Source organism: Danio rerio, chromosome 14 (assembly GCF_049306965.1).
Source record: "Danio rerio strain Tuebingen ecotype United States chromosome 14, GRCz12tu, whole genome shotgun sequence".
Taxonomy (NCBI): domain Eukaryota; kingdom Metazoa; phylum Chordata; class Actinopteri; order Cypriniformes; family Danionidae; genus Danio; species Danio rerio.
In genome coordinates, this window is record NC_133189.1 from 8,965,057 (window position 1) to 8,987,948 (window position 22,892).

Consider the following 22,892-nt stretch of genomic DNA (forward strand, 5'->3'; position numbering starts at 1 on the left):
TTAAACCACTGTAGGAATGGGTTTTAACCACAACTGTTCGAACTGTAGTTCTGCCGAGTAACTAAAAAGTGATCAACATGATGATAAACTACATTTCTAGTCAAACCATTCTTCTGCAATCTCATTCCAAAAACGGAAATAAGGGCAGTATTAATAGCTTAAATTGTGGCAGAGCGTTGATATTATGTGATTGTACTGTATTGCAATATGGAACAATTAAATGTTGATGTCAAATCAAAAGTAATTCACAAATACTTGAAAATGAGATGATTTAATGACAAATATTCTCTATGGTTACAAATGAATTAATTACAAAATAACTGTATAAAATGATCAAATATGAAATGATAAAACATATGATATAAATTGTATCCAGCTTAAATGTAAAAATAAAGTTACCAGAGGTAGAAGGAGAAACAAAAGGAGGAAAAGACAAAGAGGGAAAGTAGGCCTCAAAGAGGCAGAAAAGATAAACTCCAGAGGAGGAGAGGAGCAGAGCAGGAGAGCGCAGACCAGAAGAGGCCAGGACAAGAGTTTACCACCTATTTTGTATCTTTCTTGACCATGTGACTAAAGCCCAAATGCTGAGACATTCAAACTGACCAATCAACATGTGACCACATCGTAAAACCCCCAAAGTCCACATACCAGGCCCTGATTTTATCAGTATCTGCCTTTGGAGTCAGAATGGACCTTCTTCAGTCAAAAAGACTCAGGGCTCTATTTTGACGGTCCATGCGCAGAGCGCAAAGCGCAGGGCGCAAACGCTTTCAGGGCGTCAGAACGCGTTTTTGCTAATTTAAGGATGGGAAAACCTGCTTTGCGCCATGGCGCATGGTTTAAAAGGGTTGAGTTTATTTTCTTAATAAGTTATAGGTGTGTTTTGAGAAAAAAACAATTAGAGTCTCATCTCCCATTCCCTTTAAGAGCCAGCTGCGTCACGCCAAGAGCGCATTCGCTATTTACAGGACGCAAAGTAAGTCTAAGTGGAAAAAATGAGCATTTCACAAGCAAAATTTTAACAGTTAATAGTTTTTTGACAGAAAACTGTTAAACAGAGCATCTACTGCGTGAGAATGAGAGATAATGGATCACTTTCACTCTTGGATAGGGAAACCTTTACGCACAGACATCAATTAGTCTGTAAATAATTAATTGCATTTGTTAAGTGCAAATATTTGTTTCAAAACTATTTCTAAATTCAGTTCTAATTTCCAGCAAACGAATAGATGAACAATAATAACAAAATGTGCTCTAAAACCTGAGTTATATCCTAAAACACATGCTGTGCCCCATATGGTCTAAAACCTGACAGGTGGGCAAATCTAAGCTTGTTTTTAATAAAACAAATATAAATATGGATATAATAAATAATACTGCTAATAATAATAACATTATACAAAAGCAAATTGTTATGAATGAACTGAAAAAGCCTCCCGAGATGAAGAAAACATAAAAGCAGTGGTTTTTCATATTTATGTAGGCTAGAAAATAATATGTTTTGTAATATTTTAATCCTTTATATTTATATCCTATATCTATTCTTATTATATCCTATATATATCCTTAATATTAAAATTTTTGCATATGTAAAGATATTTGCCTATTGCTCTCTTGTGCGTATTAAGCAGTGTGTAAGCGAGGCGCAACTCTGCGCCGGAGTTTAGACCGGGTTAGTTTTGGTCTAATGAAAAATCTATTATATATAGACCAGCGGTCCGCCTCAGAATGCCTTCCTTTTTAGACCAGAACACCTATGGGTGCACATATGAGCGCTAATGCATTTGCTATTTAAACAGCGTAGCGCAACGCCTCAAAACGACTCTTGCGCCAAGCTAAAACTACCAAAATACTATTGCGCCGCGCCTTGCGCCACACTACGCCGGGTGTATGATAGAGCCCTCAAGGTTTTGTCATATAAACAAATGAATATAATAATTTAGCCTCTTACACCACCAAAGCATGTTTAATTAATCTGCTATTGGTGCATCTCTGTTAAATATATATTTACGCAGTAAACAAGAACACTGTAAATAAAGTCCAACCAAACATTATTTCGTTTGAAAATACAACTAGAGACAATAGACTATTCACAATAAAACTGAAATTTGCATTAAAAAGTACTATGGGATCACTTTGATTTCATGTTGACTTCACAATAAGAGGTTTTATGAACAACCATTTCCAGAGAGCCTTTTATAGAAATGCAGCGTGTCTTACTCTATTTTGCAGGCATGCTTTATGCAAGAACTATAAGCTCATACTGCTCTGTTTTCAGGGTTTTTGTATACAGTACAGAATAATGCATGTCATGGGCTCTCAGAGGGGCAGAGATTTCATTTTGTGAACACTTTTAGCCAAAAATCTTAAGTACCTAGTGTTGCACGGGGTGGTTTCTGTCCTAAAAGTGGCCAAAAGTTCTCCCCCCATTTCAACATGATGCACTTTATGTGAATTCCTGGCTGACAGAAAAGGAGCCACGGCTCTGCCCTTCCCAAGCTGCCTATAATCTGGTTTCAGCCATCTGAATGTGTTTGGAATGACATCTTATGCACCTCAGCGCTCATAAAAAATGAAATATAAAGGGATAGTGCTCCCAAAAAATATTTCTCTCATCATTTACTCACTCTTGTGACCCCCAATGACTTTCTTTTTCTTTCAAAGAGCACAAAAAGAGATGTTTAGTAGAATGTCCAAGCTGCTTCATAGTCTGATAAACTAAAAATATGTCATCTTAGTGTTTGTGGTGTTTATTTGCATATTACAGTCACTTTTTGAATTAGTAAAAAGTCGAGAGAGAACTCTGATTGGCGGTTCAGTTTGTGAAGGAGTACGTGCATAGGAATTAAAGCAAAATTGATAAAAGCGAGCGCACAATTCAAGATGGTACAAAGAAAAAAAAACTGTTTAAGATGTATGTCATCTTACCTGAGCATTTCAATAGGTGAATATATTCATAATGACAGGAGCCTTCTGGAATAAGGTGATTCGTGTAGTTCATGTCCAAACAAAGCAAGTTTTTACAGTTTGTAACTATTAGAATTTAAAATTTAGATTCACTAAATTGGCTGTAGTGAACGTGTTTGCATGTGAGAGTGTATGGGTGTTTCCCAGTACTGGGTTGCAACTGGGAGAGCATCCGCTGTTTAAAACATATGCTGGATTAGTTGGCGGTTCATTCCGCTGTGGTGAGCCCTTATGAATAAACAGACTAAGCCGAAGGAAAATGAATGAATGAATGTAACATGTATCATTTTAGTATTGCTCCAGAGTCTTAGTGCACATTCATGTTGGTTATTTAAAAGGGACGTAATTGGACATTAAGCTTTAAACATCTTCCTTTGTGTTTTCACACAAGACAGAAATTGATACAAGTTTGTAATGACACTAGAGTTAGTAAAAAAAGCCAGAAGTCAAGCCATTATTTATTCACCCTGGTGTTCTTCTAATGCCAAGTGGCCTTCTGTCTTTTTCAGACCACAAATGTAGAAACTTTTAATTTCTTGTCAATGTAATAGCAAGGAATAGTGATCATTTTATATAAACAGATGCAAAAGTATTGCAGAATGATCCTATGCCAAATCACTATATACAGTTCAAGTCAGAATTATTAGCCCCCTGAATCCCCCCCCCCTGTTTATTTATTTCCCCAATTTCTGTTTAACAGAGCGAATATTTCTTCAACACATTTATAAAACATAATAGTTTTAATAACTCATTTCTAATAACTGATTTATTTTATCTTTGCTATGATGACAGCAGATAATATTTGACTAGATGGTTTTCAAGACACTTCTATACATCTTAGTGACATTTAAAGGCTTAACTAGGTTAATTAGGTTAACTAGGCAGGTTAGGGTAATTAGGCAAGTTATTGTATAACGATGGTTTGTTCTGTAGACTATCAAAAAATATATAGCTTAAAGTGGCTAATCATTTTGTTCTTAAAATGGTGTTTAAAAATTGAAAACTGCTTCTAATCTTGTCTAAATAAAACAAATAAGACTTTCTCCAGTAGAAAAACATATTATCAGACATACTGTAAAATTTCCTGAATCTGTTAAACATCATTGGAGAAATATTTAAAAATGAAAAAAAAATTCAAAGGGGGGCTAATAATTCTGACTTCAACTGTATATCAACTGCTCATGAAGTCTAAGGTTTGGTGAAAAACAAACTACTATTTGATGAATTATTAGACAGTAATCCTAACTTTGACGTTGGTCTCTGTACATTAAACTATCCTGTAATCACAGTTCACTCCGGTTCAACCAAAAAAAGCACACACTATCAAATAAATCATGACTATTCAAAGTATGGCATTAAATACAATGATTAAAAATCTCCCTAAATAAATCTATGTAGTTTACTAACAGATCTGAATGAGGTGACAGATGAATGGATTAACTTGCTGTTGCAACCCACACAACAGAAGGGCTTTAAACTGCAACTAGTTTATTGCAGATGATCTAATTAGAGTTCATGAACTATTATATGATTGACAGTGCATGTGAAAGCACAAACCAAGCATGAAGACAAAGGAATTGTCTGTAGACCTCTGAGACAGGATTGTCTCGAGGCACAAGGCTGGGGAAGGTTACAGAAACATTTCTGCTACTCTGAAAGTTCTAATGAGCACAGTGGCTTCCATCATCCATAAATGGAAGATGTTTGGAACCACCAGAACTCTTCCTAGAGCTGGCCGGCCATCTAAGCTGAGTGATCGGGGAGAAAGGCCTTAGAAAGAGAGGTGATCGATAACCTGATGATCACTTTGTCTGAGCTTCAGCGTTCTTCTGTGGAGAGAGGAGAACCTTACAGAAGGACAACCATCTGTGCAGCAGTCCACCAATCAGGCCTGTATGGTAGAGTGGCCAGAAGGAATCCACTCCCCGCCTGGAATTTGCCAAAAGGCACCTGAAGGACTCTCAGACAATAAGAAACAAAATTCTCTGGTATGATGAGACTAAAATTAAACCCTTTGGAGCGAGTGCCAGGTATTACATTTGGTCCAGGCAGCGCTCATCACCAGGCTAATACCATCCCTACAGTGAAGCATGGTGGTGTCAGCATCATGTTGTGGGGATGTTTTGGAATAAGGCTGTAACATAAAAAATGTGGATAAAGTGAAGCTCTATTAATACTTTCCCCATGCACTGATTTTGCTGAGTGTCAAGCAGACCCCAAACCAGCCCAATCAGTGTTGTGCTTACTCCTGGCTGTCACCTACAAAACTAAAGGTTTGCATTGCACACCATGATGTAGTTGAATGGCAAGATGCTTAGAAAGCATGAATTGATCATCCATTTCCACGCTGGCGCCAAGAAGCTGCACCCTTCCAACCAGCCCTCTTGGGATCTCTCTGAAGTGCTGGCAGGTCTGGAGAAAGATTGATCTGAACCACTTGATTTGGTAGAATTAAAATTTCGGTTCTGTCTTCTCTGTCCCCGATCTACTGGTCAGCATCTAGGGTCTGGCACCTGTAGGCATTTTTGGTCAGCAGATAATGTATGGAATTTGGGTTGGGTTATTCTCAAATATTCTTTGACTTGGAAACGTTGCTTAGAAGCTGACTACTATTACTTCTTTTCGAGATCAGGTAGTGAACCTGCAAGCACTAGCTTTGGAGGAGGCAGACCCAGTCTTTTCTTTACTAAGTCCCATCTGCACACTGTGCATTTATGTGGACCACACACAATATATCAGACATTCTCAGCAGCTTTTTGTCTTTGAGGAGACGAATCTTTTGAGGTAGGCAGAAGGGAAATGCTGTCTTTAAATAGAGATTGGCCCACTGGGTAGTGAATGCCATCACCTTTGTTAACTAATACCAAGGCAAGACCCCACCCCAAACCAGGGCTAGATACCACTCGAAAGGGAGATTTTTCAGGACCACACTTGAAACCAAGGAGTAAGAAAGGGGTGCTGTAGTGGTGTCCCATTTCTTAGGAGTCAATTTGAAAGCCCTTCCCCTTCACATTCTGTTTCAAGGGCCAAGAGGACGGGGTAGGGGTACAAAAATAGAATTGGGATTGTGCCTTAATGAACTGTGCTTATAAACCTTCATGAACACATAGTCATGCACAGAGAACAACAGCCAAAGTCAGGATTTTTGTTCAATAATACATTATATTTGGTATTGTTTCATTACAAGTGGTATCACTATGCCTAGTCATATTAACCCAGAACACATGCGATACAGAGCATGTCTTCCATGATAGGACTATGCTGTGATTTTGTATACTTAAAAAAACATGATGCTTGTCACCATTGATAGCCATAATATGAATGAGTGTGAGCAAAACATATATTTAAAAAATATCCTTTTGTGGTCCAAAAAACGAAATAGCATACAACTAAAGTACAACCCCAGAGTGAGTAAATTGTGAGATGTTTTGGGTGAACTATCCCCCTTCAAGTAAATGAGATGGTTTAGAAACTTATCAAACAGACCATTATAAAGTGTTTTAGTCTGAGTGGGTTTTTGGACCCGGTTTAAAGGCTGCCACTGATGCTGCGCTTGTTTGTTTTGTATGTATGTGTGTCTCTGTGTTGTACATGTGTTTGTCTGTGTGTCTCCGTCCGCATATGTGTGTGCTTGTCCATGGCTCTCGTTCATTCAGAGGCTGAGGAGCTGTACCAAAAACGAGTGCTGACGATAACTGGCATCTGCGTGGCTCTGCTGGTGGTTGGCATCGTGTGCGTGGTGGCATACTGCAAAACCAAGTAAGCCAAAGGGAGCTGTGCACATGTTCACATGTTAAATTAAAAAGCACTTACAGCCCTGAATGGTAAAAGCAGAACTCAAAAGTCATTCAGTTGTAAACGTATATGGGTCAAAAATAAGATGACAGAGTTTGGTGTCTGCATCAAATGCCATTTCTAAAAGTTTAAATAGATCAAAAATGTATTAAATGCAAGATAAGAGTCTACTTTGATCTTTTAATTAAGTAAAATGTCAAAATATGAGTGAAATAATGTTTAAAATCTAAAAAAAAACAGTGCTCCTGTTGAAAAAATAAAAGTAACTTGATAGTGGCAAAGAATTATCTTAAATGCCAATAAATTAGTATTGTATCGCTGCACTGTGGAAATGCAAATGCAAATGGAGTTCTTCAATAAGTCATCAAATTATTCTTATGGTAATGTAAATATGCCGGTTTTATAACATTTTAGCATTTTTATGAATTATCGTAAATATATAATAGGTCTTTGGCTCGAGGGCACAGGCTGAGTGCCTTAGTGCCCCCCAACAGTGCAGATATACAGCCACATCGCATTGCTATGAGTGTGATATTGCGTTTATACAACAGTTTAATGGCATAATTGTGTGTATAAAAAAAAAACGGAGAGCCTCAAAAACCCTTTTGTATGAGGAACTACTTTCTTCCGCCATTCATTAACATCTGCAGCTGACGTTAGAACAGCACAAATATCACTTTAGAGCTAGTATTTGAATGATTCTCTAGTGTAATGTCTAAAGCAATGACAAAACAGGTGATTCTTATAAAAAAAAATGCATAGTTGCAATCTTAAAGGGCCATGATACCCCCCACTTTCGGTTTAGGTCTTTCTCAGAACAAAAAAAAAAATAGCATCATAATGGGTGTGGTGTTCCATGATGGCAGCAGTGGGCGTGGCCAGCAGAGCAGGGGAGAATGAGAGGAGCGAACAACTGTTGTCAGTCAACTCACAAAATGAAACCCAAATCTTGAGAACACGCATGATTTCATAGTTTACAAAGTTCAAATGCAAAGAAATAAACAGAGATTTAATGCCCTGCTACATTTTTTATTTGTAATTTCATATCACACAACTACAAATTGTATCATTATAAAGATAATCGTGTTTATATAAGCACTATAAATGAGGACTTCTCACTCAATAACCCGGTCTGAATGCATACTCAGTGCACCAGGGGCCTCATGTACGAAGACTTGCGTGGAAATCTTACTAAAACATTGCGTACGCACAAAGCTGTAAATGTGCGTACGCAGAAAAAAATTCAGATGTATGAAACACTATATACGCCGAATCTCACGCATATTCTTTTGTACATCTGAATGAACGTGAAACTGAACGCAACATGCACGAGCACAAAACCCCTCCCTGCCTCCTCCCCCGTATGAATATGCTAATGACTATGCTAATGGCAAAACCCAACGAAAAAGCAACGGCAAAATCAAGCAAAAAGAGAAACTTTGAACAGAATGTGAATTGGAGGTGCTGCTTTCAGAGGTATACCGGAGAAAAGCGGTGTTATTTGCAAGTTTGTTCTCCGGAATTAACAACAAAAGAAAAAAATAGAGTGGGAGAGTTTAGCTGATACGGTTAACACAGTTGGGTCTACACACCGCACTGAGTGCATTTAAAAAAGAAATAGTGTGGTTTATATCTGTAAAATGTTGCAGTTCCCTTAGCAGTCTCAGTGGCGCACCTCATAAGAAGCATGTTATCTTGTACTGACACGCTCGAGCATTAACTCGGCTCGAATCCAGCGTCTGATGAATTCTTTCTTCTTTTTTTCCCCGCTACATATCAGATTTTGCCCACTATTTATCACGAGAAAGACAAGTAGGAATCATCAATAAGTTTGTGCATCATATTTTATTTGCACATTTATTGAATGGAAATGTTTCTGATTCACGCATGCAAATTCATCTTCAGATAGTGTCTTTATAGCAATGTGCGTGCAGTAGATTGCTCAGATTACATTGGGAAAACAGGCGACCACTGCAAATTGTACTTTAATGTTTAGCTGGTCAACTGTGTGGTATGGAAATCTTACATACCTACTATATGAACCCGTCTCATACAGCTGCCATAGCAAGGATCAGACACTTTGTAGAGAAGAATTTAACACAACTGCCTCTAGGAGTCGCCAATGGAAATAAAACAGACACGCACAAAAAATGTGCGTACGCCTGCCAGAAAGCTGCCGTGAACCTGCGCACATTCCCACGTTCAGTTCATTGTTAGTAAATCCAAACGTGAGCGATTCTGAGCATGAAACCTGGCGTACGCAAAGTTTTTGTGCGTACGCAGCGTTGATACATGAGGCCCCAGGTCTCTTGCCCTGTCTATTTCAACCATTAGCCCTGCTGGTAATCTGGAGGATTTAGGCAAATACAGCAGCACGGCGATGTGTCTAAATGTGAACGAACTCCACTGATAAAGGACTAAGTCCGCCATTCTCCACCATACTTGGACTGCTCTCCCGACAAAAATGCTTGCTGCACAGAAATAGCTTTGCTGTTTCGGCCCTGACATAATCGCTGGGAAAAACATGCCTTCATTAATGGCTAAATACTACGTGCTATGGGTCCGTGGACGCGATTTCATACAGTCATCAATCAACATAGGGTCTTATAGCTTGGCACTGCCTTGCCATTGAAAAGCACGTGCATTCATGAATAATTAAGTAGCCGGATATTCTTATATTATAAGAAAACTCTGCTATGAATAATAATGAGCAACAGACGCGTCTTTGTTCTTCTTTGCACTTGCAGTTTTGCGCTACGTCGCCGATTTTGATCCCGCCCCAAAAATCATTTTAAACCCGGAAGCTGAAATTAGCTGGCAAAAGCTTAAAATGATCCAGTTTATCAAACAATTAAAGCTAACAGGTGCTAACATTGTCTTAACTGATGCTCAACACACACAAATCTGTAAAGTGATTAGAATCTAAACTTCCCTTTAAGACCAAATGTTAAGTTTGTCCTAAAACAACCAAGCATTTTTCAAAAGATTGGATTTAACTGGATATTGGTTCATATCTTGTTTTATGTACAGAGTCTTTGCTATAGTGGTATAGGTCACTGATCAGATATTATGGGGTTTTTTTTAGGAAACAAAGAAAGAAGATGCATAACCATCTGCACCAGAACATGTGTGCGGAGCATCCAAACCGCATGCTGGCCAACGGACCCAACCATCCTGGCCCCGGGCCTGAGGAGATCCCCATGGTGGATGTGAGTCTGTTTAAATCTCTTGTCCTGCTTGTCATTATGTTTTCTTGGATATCAAGTGGGCTCCCTGGAGGTTTGGGGGGCCTTCACAGTATGTATCCTCTGTATATAGAGAGGAGCAGCTCTGGTTCAGAAGATGTAGGAATAAAAGTGTGATGATGCACTTATTGATCAGTATAAAGTTGCTTTTACAATTTAGCTTTTAGTACTGACCTAGGTTTAGGTTTGATTGAATGATTGGTTGATTCGTTGGTTGGTTGATTGGTTGGTTAGTTGGTTGGTTGGTTGTTTGGTTAATTGATTAATTTATTGATTTGTTGGTTGATTGATTGGCTGGTTGCTTGATTGAGTAATTGATTGATATGTTGGTTAGTTGGTTAAATAAATTAATGCATTGGTTGGCTGGTTGATTGATTGATTAATTGATTGATTGATTGGTTGATTGCTTTGTTGGTTGGTTGCTTGCTTGTTGATTAATTGATTGATTGATTGATTGATTGATTGATTGATTGATTGATTGATTGATTGATTGATTGATTGATTGGTTAAATAAACGAATTAATTGATGAGTTAATTAGCTGGCTGGCTGATTGATTGATTGATTGATTGATTGATTGATTGATTGATTGATTGATTGATTGATTGATTGATTGATTGATTGATTGATTTGTGTTGGTTGGTTGGTTGGTTGGTTGGTTGGTTAGTTGGTTGGTTGATTGGTTAATTGATTAACTGATTGATTTGTTGATTGATTGATTCACTTGTTGGTTGGTTGATTGATTGGCTGGTTGCTTGATTGATTAATTGGTTGGTTGGTTGGTTGGTTGGTTAAATAAATTAATGCATTGGTTGGCTGGTTGATTGATTGATTGATTGATTGATTGATCGATTGATTGATTGATTGATTGATTAATTGATTGATTGAGTGAATGATTGATTTGTTGGTTAGTTGATTGGCTGGTTGCTTGATTGATTAATTGGTTGGTTGGTTGGTTAAATAAATTAATGCATTGGTTGGCTGGTTGATTGATTGATTGATTGATTGATTGATTGATTGATTCATTTGTTGGTTTGTTGCTTGCTTGTTGATTAATTGATTGATTGATTGGTTAAATAAACTAATTAATTGGTTGGTTAATTAGCTGGCTGGTCGGTCGGTCGGTCGATTTGTGTTGGTTGGTTGGTTGGTTGGTTGGTTGGTTCATTTATTTATTGATTGATTCATTGGTTGATTTGTTGGCTGGTTGGTTGGTTTGTTGGTTGGTTGGTTGAGTAATTGATTGATTTGTCGGTTGGTTGTTTCAATAAATTAATTTGTTGGTTGGTTGATTGGCTGGTTGGTTGGTTGGTTGATTAATTGATTGGTTAAATAAACTAATTCATTGGTTGGTTAATTAGCTGGCTGATTGATTGATTGATTGATTGATTGATTGATTGATTGATTGATTGATTGATTGATTGATTGATTGATTGATTGATTGATTGATTGATTTGTTGGTTGGTTGGTTGGTTGGTTGATTGACTGATTGGTTTGTTGGTTAATTGACTGGTTGGTTGGTTGGTTGGTTGGTTGGTTGGTTGGTTGGTTGATTGATTGATTGATTGATTGATTGATTGATTGATTGATTGATTGATTGATTGATTGATTGATTGATTGATTGATTGATTGATTGATTGATTGATTGATTGATTGATTTGTTGGTTGGTTGGTTGATTGACTGATTGGTTTGTTGGTTAATTGACTGGTTGGTTGGTTTGTTGGTTGATTGACTGGTTGGTTGGTTTGTTGGTTTGTTGGTTGATTGACTGGTTGGTTGGTTTGTTGGTTGATTGACTGGTTGGTTGGTTGGTAACTCAGTTTTTTTAAGTCCAATTTATATAGACTGTAGCCAGTGTCTAAATTATACAATGACTATCGGATGAAAAAAGTCTGTAATATTAGTTTGTGCAATGCATTTGCAAATTTATTTATTTAATTCCATTACATATTAAATAACCAAATGTATTTAAGTTTTCAATGTTTTGAGGGTTAGTGAGTGTAATATCTGACCTACAGCAACCTTTGATTGACTGTTTCAGCAGATGTGTGATGATCAAACACAAATGTATTTTTGACATAAAACAAACGGTTACAAATTAATATTCCTGCACCAATAAATGAATGTAGTATTAATATGTATGTATGTACTGATAAAATTTGTCACAAGATGAAGTTTTGACACTGTTTATCTCTGAATTTGTCATATTTTATTACCATTTTCTAAACTGTTGAATAAACTGTGATATAATGTGAGAAATGTTGCTGTCTGAATAGTTTTTGATTTGTCATCAAGCGTTTTTGTTTTTTATTGCAGTATATATCTAAGAATGTCCCGGCAACTGAACGAGTAGTACGACATGGAACTGAAACATCAGGCAATTTCTCGGGCAGCCGAATGTCGTCACGGTCCCACCACACCTCCACAGCGTCTCACACTTCCAGCCACCGGTACTGACCTCTGTCAATATATCCAGAAATATATCCGTCTCCTACTGCACTGTATATCCTCCTCTCATCTGTCTCTTTAGATGCTCATTTGCCAACTCAACTAACTTAATGTATATCTATCCATCCGTTGATGTATTTTGTTTGTTTAAAGGAAATATATAGTATATATAAAAGAATTTATCATCTTACAAAACTGCTGTTTTTACTGCATCTTTATTAAATGAGCATGAGGGACTATTAAGAGGCTGCACTCATCAAAAAAACAGTAAAAAGAGTTATATTGTGGGGGGAAATACAGCAATTTAGTATCATTGATTTACTAGTGAATAGTTAATATTTTAATACAATTGTACTACCTTAAGTTTTGTAAAAATCTTTAATGGGTTGCATTTTTTTTTGTCTTTCATTAATAATTGTTTTATAAAAAAAAATATTTAGTACTATTATTTTAAACTTCAAATATTTTAAAAACGTCATTTTTTAATTATTGTTTTTATTTATTTATGTTTTACTTATTTAAAATTTGAGATTTTTATATATTGTATTTCTTCCACTACCAAATGAAACAACAAATGTTATGTTGGCATCTTTTAAATAAGATTTTAATTTGATAAATTTTTAATAGCATTGAATCTGAGCTTTTATGTTAATATTTTATTTTCACCTCAATAATTTTGTTGTGTTTTGTATTATTATATATTGTATTATAGTTTAAATATGTCTAAAGTTATTTCTTTTAGTTTGTTTTCAGTATTAAATGTAACATTACAATTAGTGTAAAATAAAATTATGTTTTTGTTTTATTTAATTTATTTCCAATACATAACTTTAATAGAGTATAGTTTAGATTTAAATAACAATAATTTAAAAAAAAAATAATTACTCCAGTCTACTGAGTAACACAGTCCCACAGAAATCATTTGATAGTCAAGACGCAGTAAAAATACTTTAAAACTATTTGGAATAATGCTTAATATTTGTATGGACACTTTAATACATTTGTATTATTCTTTAAAAAAGAAAGTTCAGATAACACATAATCATAAATAAAAACAACACTGTATGTAAGAGAAACTTTTAAACCGATTAACATACTGGAGCACATATCTAACTATACATATACTATAAACAGTTAATTATGCATAACCCAAGACAGACTATGCAAGTATTTTACACAAAACAAAAACAATACCATGCAAAAAAAGTAAGTCAATTTTAGGTTGAAAAGGGAAGTAGTGCAACATGATTGTTGGTACATTCACAAGTAAACGTAGTTTTCCTTTTTGAGATGGAGCTGGTGGGTGCACACTTAGTTCAATTGCCTGGTCCAAACTCAAGTTCGATTGTCCTCCCCTTGCCACCTTCTCAGCTAGTCTTGTTTCCTTCTGAACCCTGGTATGCTTGCATCATCAAGCTGCTGTTGTGTGTACAGCTGTTGCTAGATGGCGCCAAAATGGAAAGACGTACAAACATCATGAAAAAATGTTCAGAACATAACGTGATGTCTGCAGAAGTTGTTTTTAGAGGTGAAAAAAGACATTATCAGTGTGTGCACTGGATCAGTCCACACACATAAATGAATGTAATGGAAAAAAAGCTTGTTGTACAGTTCGCGATTCCCTTCAGTTATTTGGTACGATTGCATTCATATCAGAAGTATACCGAACCGATGTTCTTGCAAACCATACCCCATACCAGCATTTTCAGGCGTGCTTGGGTATAATTCGCAGGTGCGCACTCGAGTTCTGAAGACATCGTTCACATTAGCTAAACGTGCCATACTTTGACATCAAACAAACCCAGGTGTGGACCAAATGTGCTAGCATGAAAGCACCCTAAGGGGTCGATCACACCAAACACGTTTTTACGTTCCAAAAACACTAGGCACACTGCAATGTATTTTTGTTGACTGAATCGCCTGCCTATAGAGCGCGAGTGTTGCTGTTGATATTAGTATAATTTTAATGTTTATTAACATTGTGAAATTCAAGATTTGCGAGTCATACAGCTCCCGAGACCCCGCCTCTTATTTCCTTTGATTGGAGAATGAAAAAGATGGAATGACTGAGGTAAAGCAGTTTTCCGCTCAGAGCTGTCATGGCAAAGGCCCGCAGGGTGCATAAGCAGCACGCAAAACAATTGTTGCCGTTAGTAAACCATTCAAAACAGGCGCCTCTCAATGCCAAAAGCATGTCCTGTGTAGTCGGCCCCTAATTATAGTGTCCAATGCATATAGAGAGAAGAGTTCAAAACAAATCAACAGTTTCTACAGTTGATTTGTCAAGCCCACTCACCTGTGTCACACTCAGAAATGTACAATGTTTTTATAGAGATAATGGAGTAATTGTAAGAAAGTATCTGGTGAATAACTAGATGAAAATGTGCATTTTTTACAGGTGGTTTGTTCAGCCCACTCACCTATGTGAGGCGCACTCAGAATTTATATTTAGAAATTTTGGTGTAGCATTATAAATGTCTTCATAATAGCTTTTGATTAATTTAATTCATCTTCACATTTTAAATTGAAATGTAACAAATACTATCTACATCTTCGAATCCTTCCGTGCATTCCTCTCAGATTTTTGTCGGTTTTCTCTTCTTCTCAGGCACGAGGAGCGCACATGGAGTATGGAGCGGACGGACAGCATTCATTCAGATTGCCAGTCGGGGGCGCTCTCCTCCTCCGTCGGCACCAGTAAATGCAGTAGCCCGGCGTGTATGGAGGCACGTGCCCGCCGTGCCGCCTACTGTGGTTATCCTGATGCCACACAGTGCTCTCTGCAGTATGGAGACTCGTATGACTCCCTGCGGGACTCGCCTCACAGCGACAGGTGAGTGAAAGGGGGGATGATGATAAAAAGCTTTTAATTGTCACATACACTTTTACATGCAGTAAAATGGGACCCCGCTTGACCATACACGAACATCACACATTTCAGTGGAAGACAGGTCAGATGAGAGGTAGCTTTTAGGAAGCTACGGAAATAAGACACATTAGGGAAGAGGGAAAAAAGCCCTTCTTAGATTTTCGTTGAAGTAGGGCAGTGTGAGATCAGGGGGGGGGGGGGGGGGGGAAGCCCCAGCACTAGCACATAAACACATAGACACAGACATGACATCACAACTGGGGATGGGAACAGGAGATGTGGAGATAGTCCAATAAAGGCAACAGCCATCTGGTCCTGCAGCCAGGGGGCACTGGTCACAGACCTACCTACCCACACCAGTGCACTTGAAGAGGTGGGATGTTGGGGTTATGCAGTGATTGTATTTCTGTAGCTGTGTATGTGTGTGTGTAAGCCTGTAGAGCAGGGTTCACCAAACTTGTTCTTGTAGGGCCGGTGTCCTGCAGATTTTACCTCCGACCCTAATCAAACACAACTGAATGAGCTAATCAAGGTCTTACTTGGTATACTTGAAACACCCAGGCAGGTGTGTTGAGGCAAGTTGGAGCTAAATTTTGCAGGGACACCGGCCCTCCAGGACCGAGATTGGTGACTCCTGCTGTAGAGTCTCACAGGTGTCCTTGGAACAGGGAGCAGGAATTCAGGATGTCTCGTTATCATGTTCTCCGGGTGAAGTTGTTTGTTTCCAGCTGAGGCCGTCTGGCAAGAGTCTCAAGGAAGCCGAAAGAGAAGAAAGGGTTTTCAATTTTGGTCAATATCTGCCAGTTTCGTAGATATCTAATGTTCGTCTAACCAATTCACGTTGCAATGTTGCTAGTTTCTCCCTGATTTTGTTCTAATGCCACAGTCTGAGTACCAACAACCCTGCTCGCCACCATTTCAATCCATTCAGTCAGCTTGGTGGGGTTTTGAGCCGCACTGACCGCTTTTTTCAATCGTCGATTCCCGAGGGCTCCGCCTAAGCCCATCAGCAGAAACCCTGTCATCAAAGTTCCGAATAGATAGATATCTTCAATATCCTCCAGGGACAGAGCAGCCAGGCAAACAACACCCCACTTCTCCCACCAGTCCATCATGCATTTAGCTGCAAACGTCCCCGAAGGACAGTTGGGTTCTCCCGAACCCAGACTTCTCGCTGAGAAGATGGTGTTAATTGTGTTCAAAGACCAGTGGATCAAATCCATAATTCCTTATTTGTTTGGAGAGCAGGGCAAGGAGAGCCTCAAAGTTAGAATAAGATGAGACAAGAGGAGCCAAAAAAGTGCAACTGTCTTTGTCGAGAGCCAAAGAAGAGCTTCACAGAGAAACACATAATGGTCAAACGACAGCATGTTGTCTGTCCTGCAGCTTAAAGGTGCTGTATGTACATTTTTGACTAAAGATAATATGTTTGCAGATATTTAAGAGACATGGTAAATGAACATACTTGTTTATCTGAAAAAACAATGCTAAAGTCAGTTATTTTACTTTAAAAATGAACATTCGTGTCGTAATTACTGCCTTTGTTTTGGTATTTGAAACTCTGCCCACTCCCGGTTTAGCCAAATATATTTCAACACCTCAGGTTACCTTGATGGAAAACAGTGATTTCAGTCTTGCCAACTTACCAACTTCATCTCTATATTTAGCAACTTTTCAGACCACGTCTAAAGACTTTTTGTGGTTTTGCTGGACCCTTTCAGAGACTGTTGTTAAATTTTTTGTATCACTTTTTTTTTTGACGTAGCAATGTTGTGTGCCAAAACACTACTACACTGTTCACTGGTTTTACTCACCTTTAAACCACACAGGATTACTTTGTCCTTTGACATTACCGAATAGTTTATTAGCTGGAACTGTTGTCCTTGGTGGTTGGTTAATGGCGTAACTGTCACTTTAAGAGTCAAATAAGTATATTATGTAATATTTTTATATTTTATATGAAAATAAACTAAACTAATAGCTATTGGATAAAGTTTAGGGTTTATGGTTCCTGTCAGTACATTAAAGCAATTGGACTGTACAAAAAAAACCCTGAAAGTTATTTAATATATTATTACCTTTACTGCATAGCTGCGGCTAAAAATTTGGAATGTGTTTACAACAGTGTGAAGCATGTGCTTTCTGTCACATTAGCTGACACAAATGAACTCTTTAACAGGCATCGTAATTAGTAACTTTTTATCACAAGTGTCATAAAAATGTCATAGAAAATCTCATAAAATGTCATAAAAACAAATTACATTTGCTTAGAGTGGTGTCATCAAGACAGTTTAACCAAAGAATTTGGTCAAAAGCAACCTTTTTATAGAGTGCAAGTTAAAGGGTTAACTGCAAATTATCATTTTGGGGTGAAATATACCATTAAATGTCTATTTTTCCTCTCTGTAGTAGCTCTGGAAAGTCTTATTAATTTTAAAGAACTGTCTGTTTTTGTTGGATGATTCATGCAAATAGGCTGATTAAGATTCACAGATTACTTTATTTGTGAGAAATTTTGTTGAATGCTTTGTTACATTTTTTTAAATTTATAGTTATTTTGAAAAAATGAGAATGCATCTTATGACATACAATGCATTTACACAATTTTACAGATCCTGAAATTTTGATTGGTAGTGTAGTGTATATTTAAAAATGTTCCCCATTGGATTGGACTGTATTGGCCCTGATGTGTTCGCTAGTAGTATCACTAGTCAATGACATGCAAACTACCTTTTAGAATTGGCTTTTTGGGATTTTAGAGAAAACTTTGTGTGTTCAAAGAAGGTCTTACAACCAACTCAAATCTTTTACCAAACATATTTAAAAATCGATTGTGTTTTGATTCTCAAAATACCAAAAAAAGTAATATATTTCAATATTACTATAGTATTGTGCATTAAAAACCTTAAAATACATAATACTAATATTTATATCCTAATTTCTTTATAAAATTCCTTATACTCCGTTTAAACATTAAACTAGGTGTGTCAAACTTACCTAACTTGTTGGATTAAATTGTCTTTAATTAAACCTGTTTGATTTCGAATTTTATTTACATTGTACTTGCGAATACTTATGATATAACTAATGCATTATGCCATAATGATTTTTATTATGATAAAAGGGTGGAAAAAGAGGTAGTGAAAAAAGTTTTTGTCAGACACCAATAGTTTTCAGTGACAGTGTATAATTATGTTTTTAGAAATATATGGATGAAAAAAATTAATGTCATCTACCAAAAACAGCCACTCGTAAAATTAGGCTTAAGGTATTAATTAATGATTTTTAATGATATTCTTATCAATTTACAGTAATTTATAAACTTACTGAACTATGATTGAGACATTCAACCCATTGGACCGTTTTGGGATTTGGCTCAATGGAAGGTCCATGGAAGAAAAAGAAATGTTGAACTATTTATTGCATTTTTAATGGCTTCAATACTGTTTGTGTTCATTTTTGACATGCATGACCATGAAAATACGACCTTAATAACCTTCATGCATTCGTGCAGCCCTAAAAAGGCAGCAGTGTCTGTGTGAGTGCTGAGTAGTGTAAGTGCTCAGACACATGCACTCTATAGAGCAAGTGATGTCACTATGAGGGGTAGGTTAGAGGCAGGGATAGGTGCACAAAGTAGTCCTGGAAGGCCGGTGTCCTGCAGAGTTTAGCTCCAACCCCAGTGAAACACACCTAAAACAGCTAATTAAGCTCTAACTAGCATACTAAAAAACTTCCTGGCAGGTGTGTTGAAGCAAGTTGGAGCTAAACCCAAGTTTTGACACACGTAGAGTAGACGTTTCTGAGCATGCAGTGCACTTGATTTCAAAAAAACAATCTCATTTGGGATCCCCTATAGATGTATTTGCCTTTTCACCTCTTCCACAGACAACTGACCTCCTCTCATGTCTTTGTGTCTCCCCACAGGTACGTGTCTGCTCTGACCACGCCTGCTCGTCTCTCACCGGTGGACTTTCACTCCTCACTGCCCCCGCAGGTGCCTACCTTTCAGATCACCACACCCAACGCCAGCCACGCCCTGTCCCTGCCGCCCGCCGCCTCGGCCATTGCAATGGCGGCTTACTCGCCCGACGATGACCAGCCCCTGCTGTACCGCTACCGCCGCTCCCGGCGGCCATATTATGCGGCAGAGAGCACAGGCTCCCTTCCGTCCAGCCCGTACCGTTTCGTGGACGATGAGGATTACGAGACCACACAGGAATACATGTCCTCCCGAGAGCAGCCAAAAAAAAGCAGCGGCAGCCGGCGTTGGCGCAGGAGATCGCGGATCAACGGGCACACTCCAGGCCCTAGGAACTACAGTTCTCAAAGCTGCCTGTCAGACAGCGAGTGGGAGGACGAGGAGGTCGGTGACCTCGGCCACGGCGAGAGCACGCCATTTCTCAGTATGCAGAACATGAACGCCACCGAACCGGCCACCATCTACCGACCCAACGACACGCGGACTTTCAGCAACACGGGACGCTCGGGCTCCCGACCTAACGTGCAGGCCAACAAACTGACACAGTCGCGGTTCAGACCGGACAATGCACCCCTTTAAAAAAAGATCAACGAGAGACGGACGGACTTGCGTAGTCGCGCAAAACAAATGATATGCTATAGACCTGCACCTATGAGAAATATTTTTTATTTTATATAACAGAAGATATTCTAAACAAATGAAATATTTATTTTCATTTCAGCAAAAATTGTCTACTAGCTAGCAGCAAAGACTTTTTTTATAGGGGGAAAAACTATTTATATGTAATTCCTTTTTTTGATTTACAGCATTATGAAGAAGAATTACGTGCCAATTTTTTCACGAGTTAGAAATAGAATAATATTGTGGTGCCTTTTGCTGTTTGCCGACGAGGGAGGTTCAGTTGACTTTTTGTAGCCTTTCTTAAAAACAGACTCTTGGGTTTTATAGACATGTTTGTTTGTTTTTTTGGTTTGTTTGTTTTTTTCTTTGTTAGTTTGTTTCGTTCGTTCAGGATCTCCCCATTTGAACTGTGATATTATTCAGACACCATGCAATATCGAATCACTTCTGTGTAAGGTGTTTGTTTACATGAGTAGGATTCACACGCACACACATGACCGACGTTAAATCGCATCGGATGCCGATTGGTTCGCGCATCCGAGCGCCGTTTGCGTTCAACTTCAGTTTCGACATTTCTCAGTTTCTTTTCTCTCAACTGGTCGTCGCATATTGTTTCCATTGAAACAGAAGTACGCAGGAGTTCACAGGGCATGGCGCTGGGTCACAGTATCGGCCCTGGTGTTCAGGGTTTTCCAAATGGTGGTCTGTGCGTCCAATGAATGTGTTTACACTTCTGTCCGTGTGCGTGAGAATATCGTTGAACCTCAGTGTAAACGTATGTGTTTTTGTGTACGCGGTTTCGTGCGAGAACATGTTCCGTTCGTGCGTTCGAGTTGTATTCGTCTTCAGGTTAACGTTTCGAGCGCGTGTGCGTGTTGTGAGTGTCGACGTGCGCCTGTGTGTGTATACTTGTATGCTTGTACTCTTTTAAGGATGTTGGCTTTGTCGAAGGGGAGCTCCGTTATGTTACCGAGTTAACGCAAATGGGTTAAACTGCCCCCTTGTGGTGACACGAGCTCATTGCACTGTAACTTTCCTTCCTTGTGTAGTCGTTGGCCTGCGGAGGAACCAATCCAGCCTGATTCTAGCCTACACGGACCTACATCTCTTTCCCACACGTTCCCATTCCTATGCCAGCAGCTTTAAGCCGCACTGTGTCTCAGGACTTTTCATCGAAAACTGCATTACCCATAAAACAGATCCATTACTGCCCGTCTTGTCTGCGTCATGCTGGGAAGACGACGAAGAACGATATACGACCAGATGTGTTTGTCTGAGAACGATCCATGTTTTGTTGGCTTTCCTTTTGTTTTTGGTAGGGTCGTTCCAAGTCTGTGTTCTCTCTCTCTCTCTCTATTTTTCTCTCTCTCTCCCTTTGACACATCTGTATGCAAGTTGGAGACTTGCTTGAAGCAATGCGTGTTCGGCTACTAGACGTGCTACATTAGGTGGATTAAAAGTGTAAACCCCCTTGTTCCAGAAGCCCAGCAACCTACATTTAAAAAAGACGAACCGTCCACCCACACAACACTTACACTTACACACACACACATTCAGATAAACTTACACACACTTACACACACACATGCTCAAGACTCATTCGTTTTAAAGCACTACTCGTCTCACGGATTGATTTTCTTCCTGTTTTTCCTCTCTCTGTTTCTTCTGTTCTTCCTCTCTGCCTGTAAGGCGTCCCTCTCTCTGCATGTTCTAGTGGTTCAGATAGATGGGTGCATGGTAACCGCAGCAACTGAGTCGTATTCACACGGTGAAAGTGTAGTTTTCATTTGACATTCAGCAATAAATCCCCTTTTTCATGTTCATTCTTGACTTGGAATATGCTAGAAATTTTTGCAAGTTTTCTCAAAAAAAATAGTACTTGTAAAAAATACAAATAAAATCAAACCACTTGTTCATATGGAAAAAAAATAAATCTTAATTCCTACCATTTTAAAAAATGAATTCTTCAGGATGTACGTCTGTTTCTTGGGGGTCTTTATACTAAAACTAATTCATTTTCCTTCAGCTTAGTGCCTTATTTATCAGGGGTCGCCACAGCGGAAATAACCGCCAACTATTTCAGCATTTGTTTTGCACAACGGATGCCCTTCCAGCCGCAACCCAGTACTGGGAAACACCCATACACTAACATTTACACACACACACTCATACATTATGGCCAACTTTGTTTACCCAACTCACTTATACCCCATGTCTTTGTAGGGGAAACCGAACAAACTCCACACAGAAATGCCATCCGGCCCAGCTGGGACTCAAACCAAACTTGCTGTGAGGTGACAGTGCTAACCACTGAGCCACCGTGCCGTCTCTTTATTTTCAGGATACATTTTTTCAAGTTTGCTTAAAAGATGTTACGTTTTTAGAAAGACCTTTTAGTAACATTATGATTTAGAAGCTCAACAACAAAATATCTACAGTAAATACATCCCGTCTGTCATTTCACAAGAATAAAATCATTGATATATTTAGATATAGAAGTACTTGGAGGTATACTATGAAGTCTTTGGTACAAACAGAGTATTTGTTGAACTTTTGATATAATATTTAAAGGGATAGTTCAACCAAAAATACTAATTTACTCACTATTTACACTATTTTTGAAGAAATCTGAAAACAATACAATACAATATTTGCTTATAAAGCACATTTAAAAACAAAGTTGACCAGACATACAGTTGAAGTCAGATTTATTCGCCCTCTTTTGAATATTTGTTTTTAAATATTTCCCAAATGATGTTTAACAGAACAAGGACATTTTCACAGCATGTCTGATAAAAGAAATTCTTCTGGAGAAAGTCTTATTTGTTTTGTTTTGGCTAGAATAAAAGCAGTTTTTAATTTAAAAAAAATTAAGTTAAAAATTATTAGCCCCTTAGGCCATTTTTTTTTAAGTCTACAGAACAAACATCGTTATACAATAACTTGCCTAATTACCCTAACCTGCC

The 22,892-nt window shown here is 38.2% G+C and overlaps 1 protein-coding gene across 8 annotated transcripts in view; it reads left to right on the plus strand.

The window, feature by feature from the left end:
• Positions 1-21,888, plus strand: part of nrg2b (neuregulin 2b) — a 166,490-nt gene extending 144,602 nt beyond the window's left edge. For 7 of the 8 annotated variants that reach the window (XM_073921113.1, XM_009307712.5, XM_005157119.6 and 4 more), the window contains 5 exons: positions 6,624-6,726; positions 9,848-9,971; positions 12,323-12,456; positions 15,063-15,287; positions 19,251-21,888. In XM_073921113.1, coding sequence (XP_073777214.1) covers positions 6,624-6,726; positions 9,848-9,971; positions 12,323-12,456; positions 15,063-15,287; positions 19,251-19,884 — 1,220 coding nt within the window. In that variant the 3' untranslated portion in view covers positions 19,885-21,888. 8 annotated transcript variants of the gene reach the window in all.
• Positions 21,889-22,892: the final 1,004 nt, after the last annotated feature.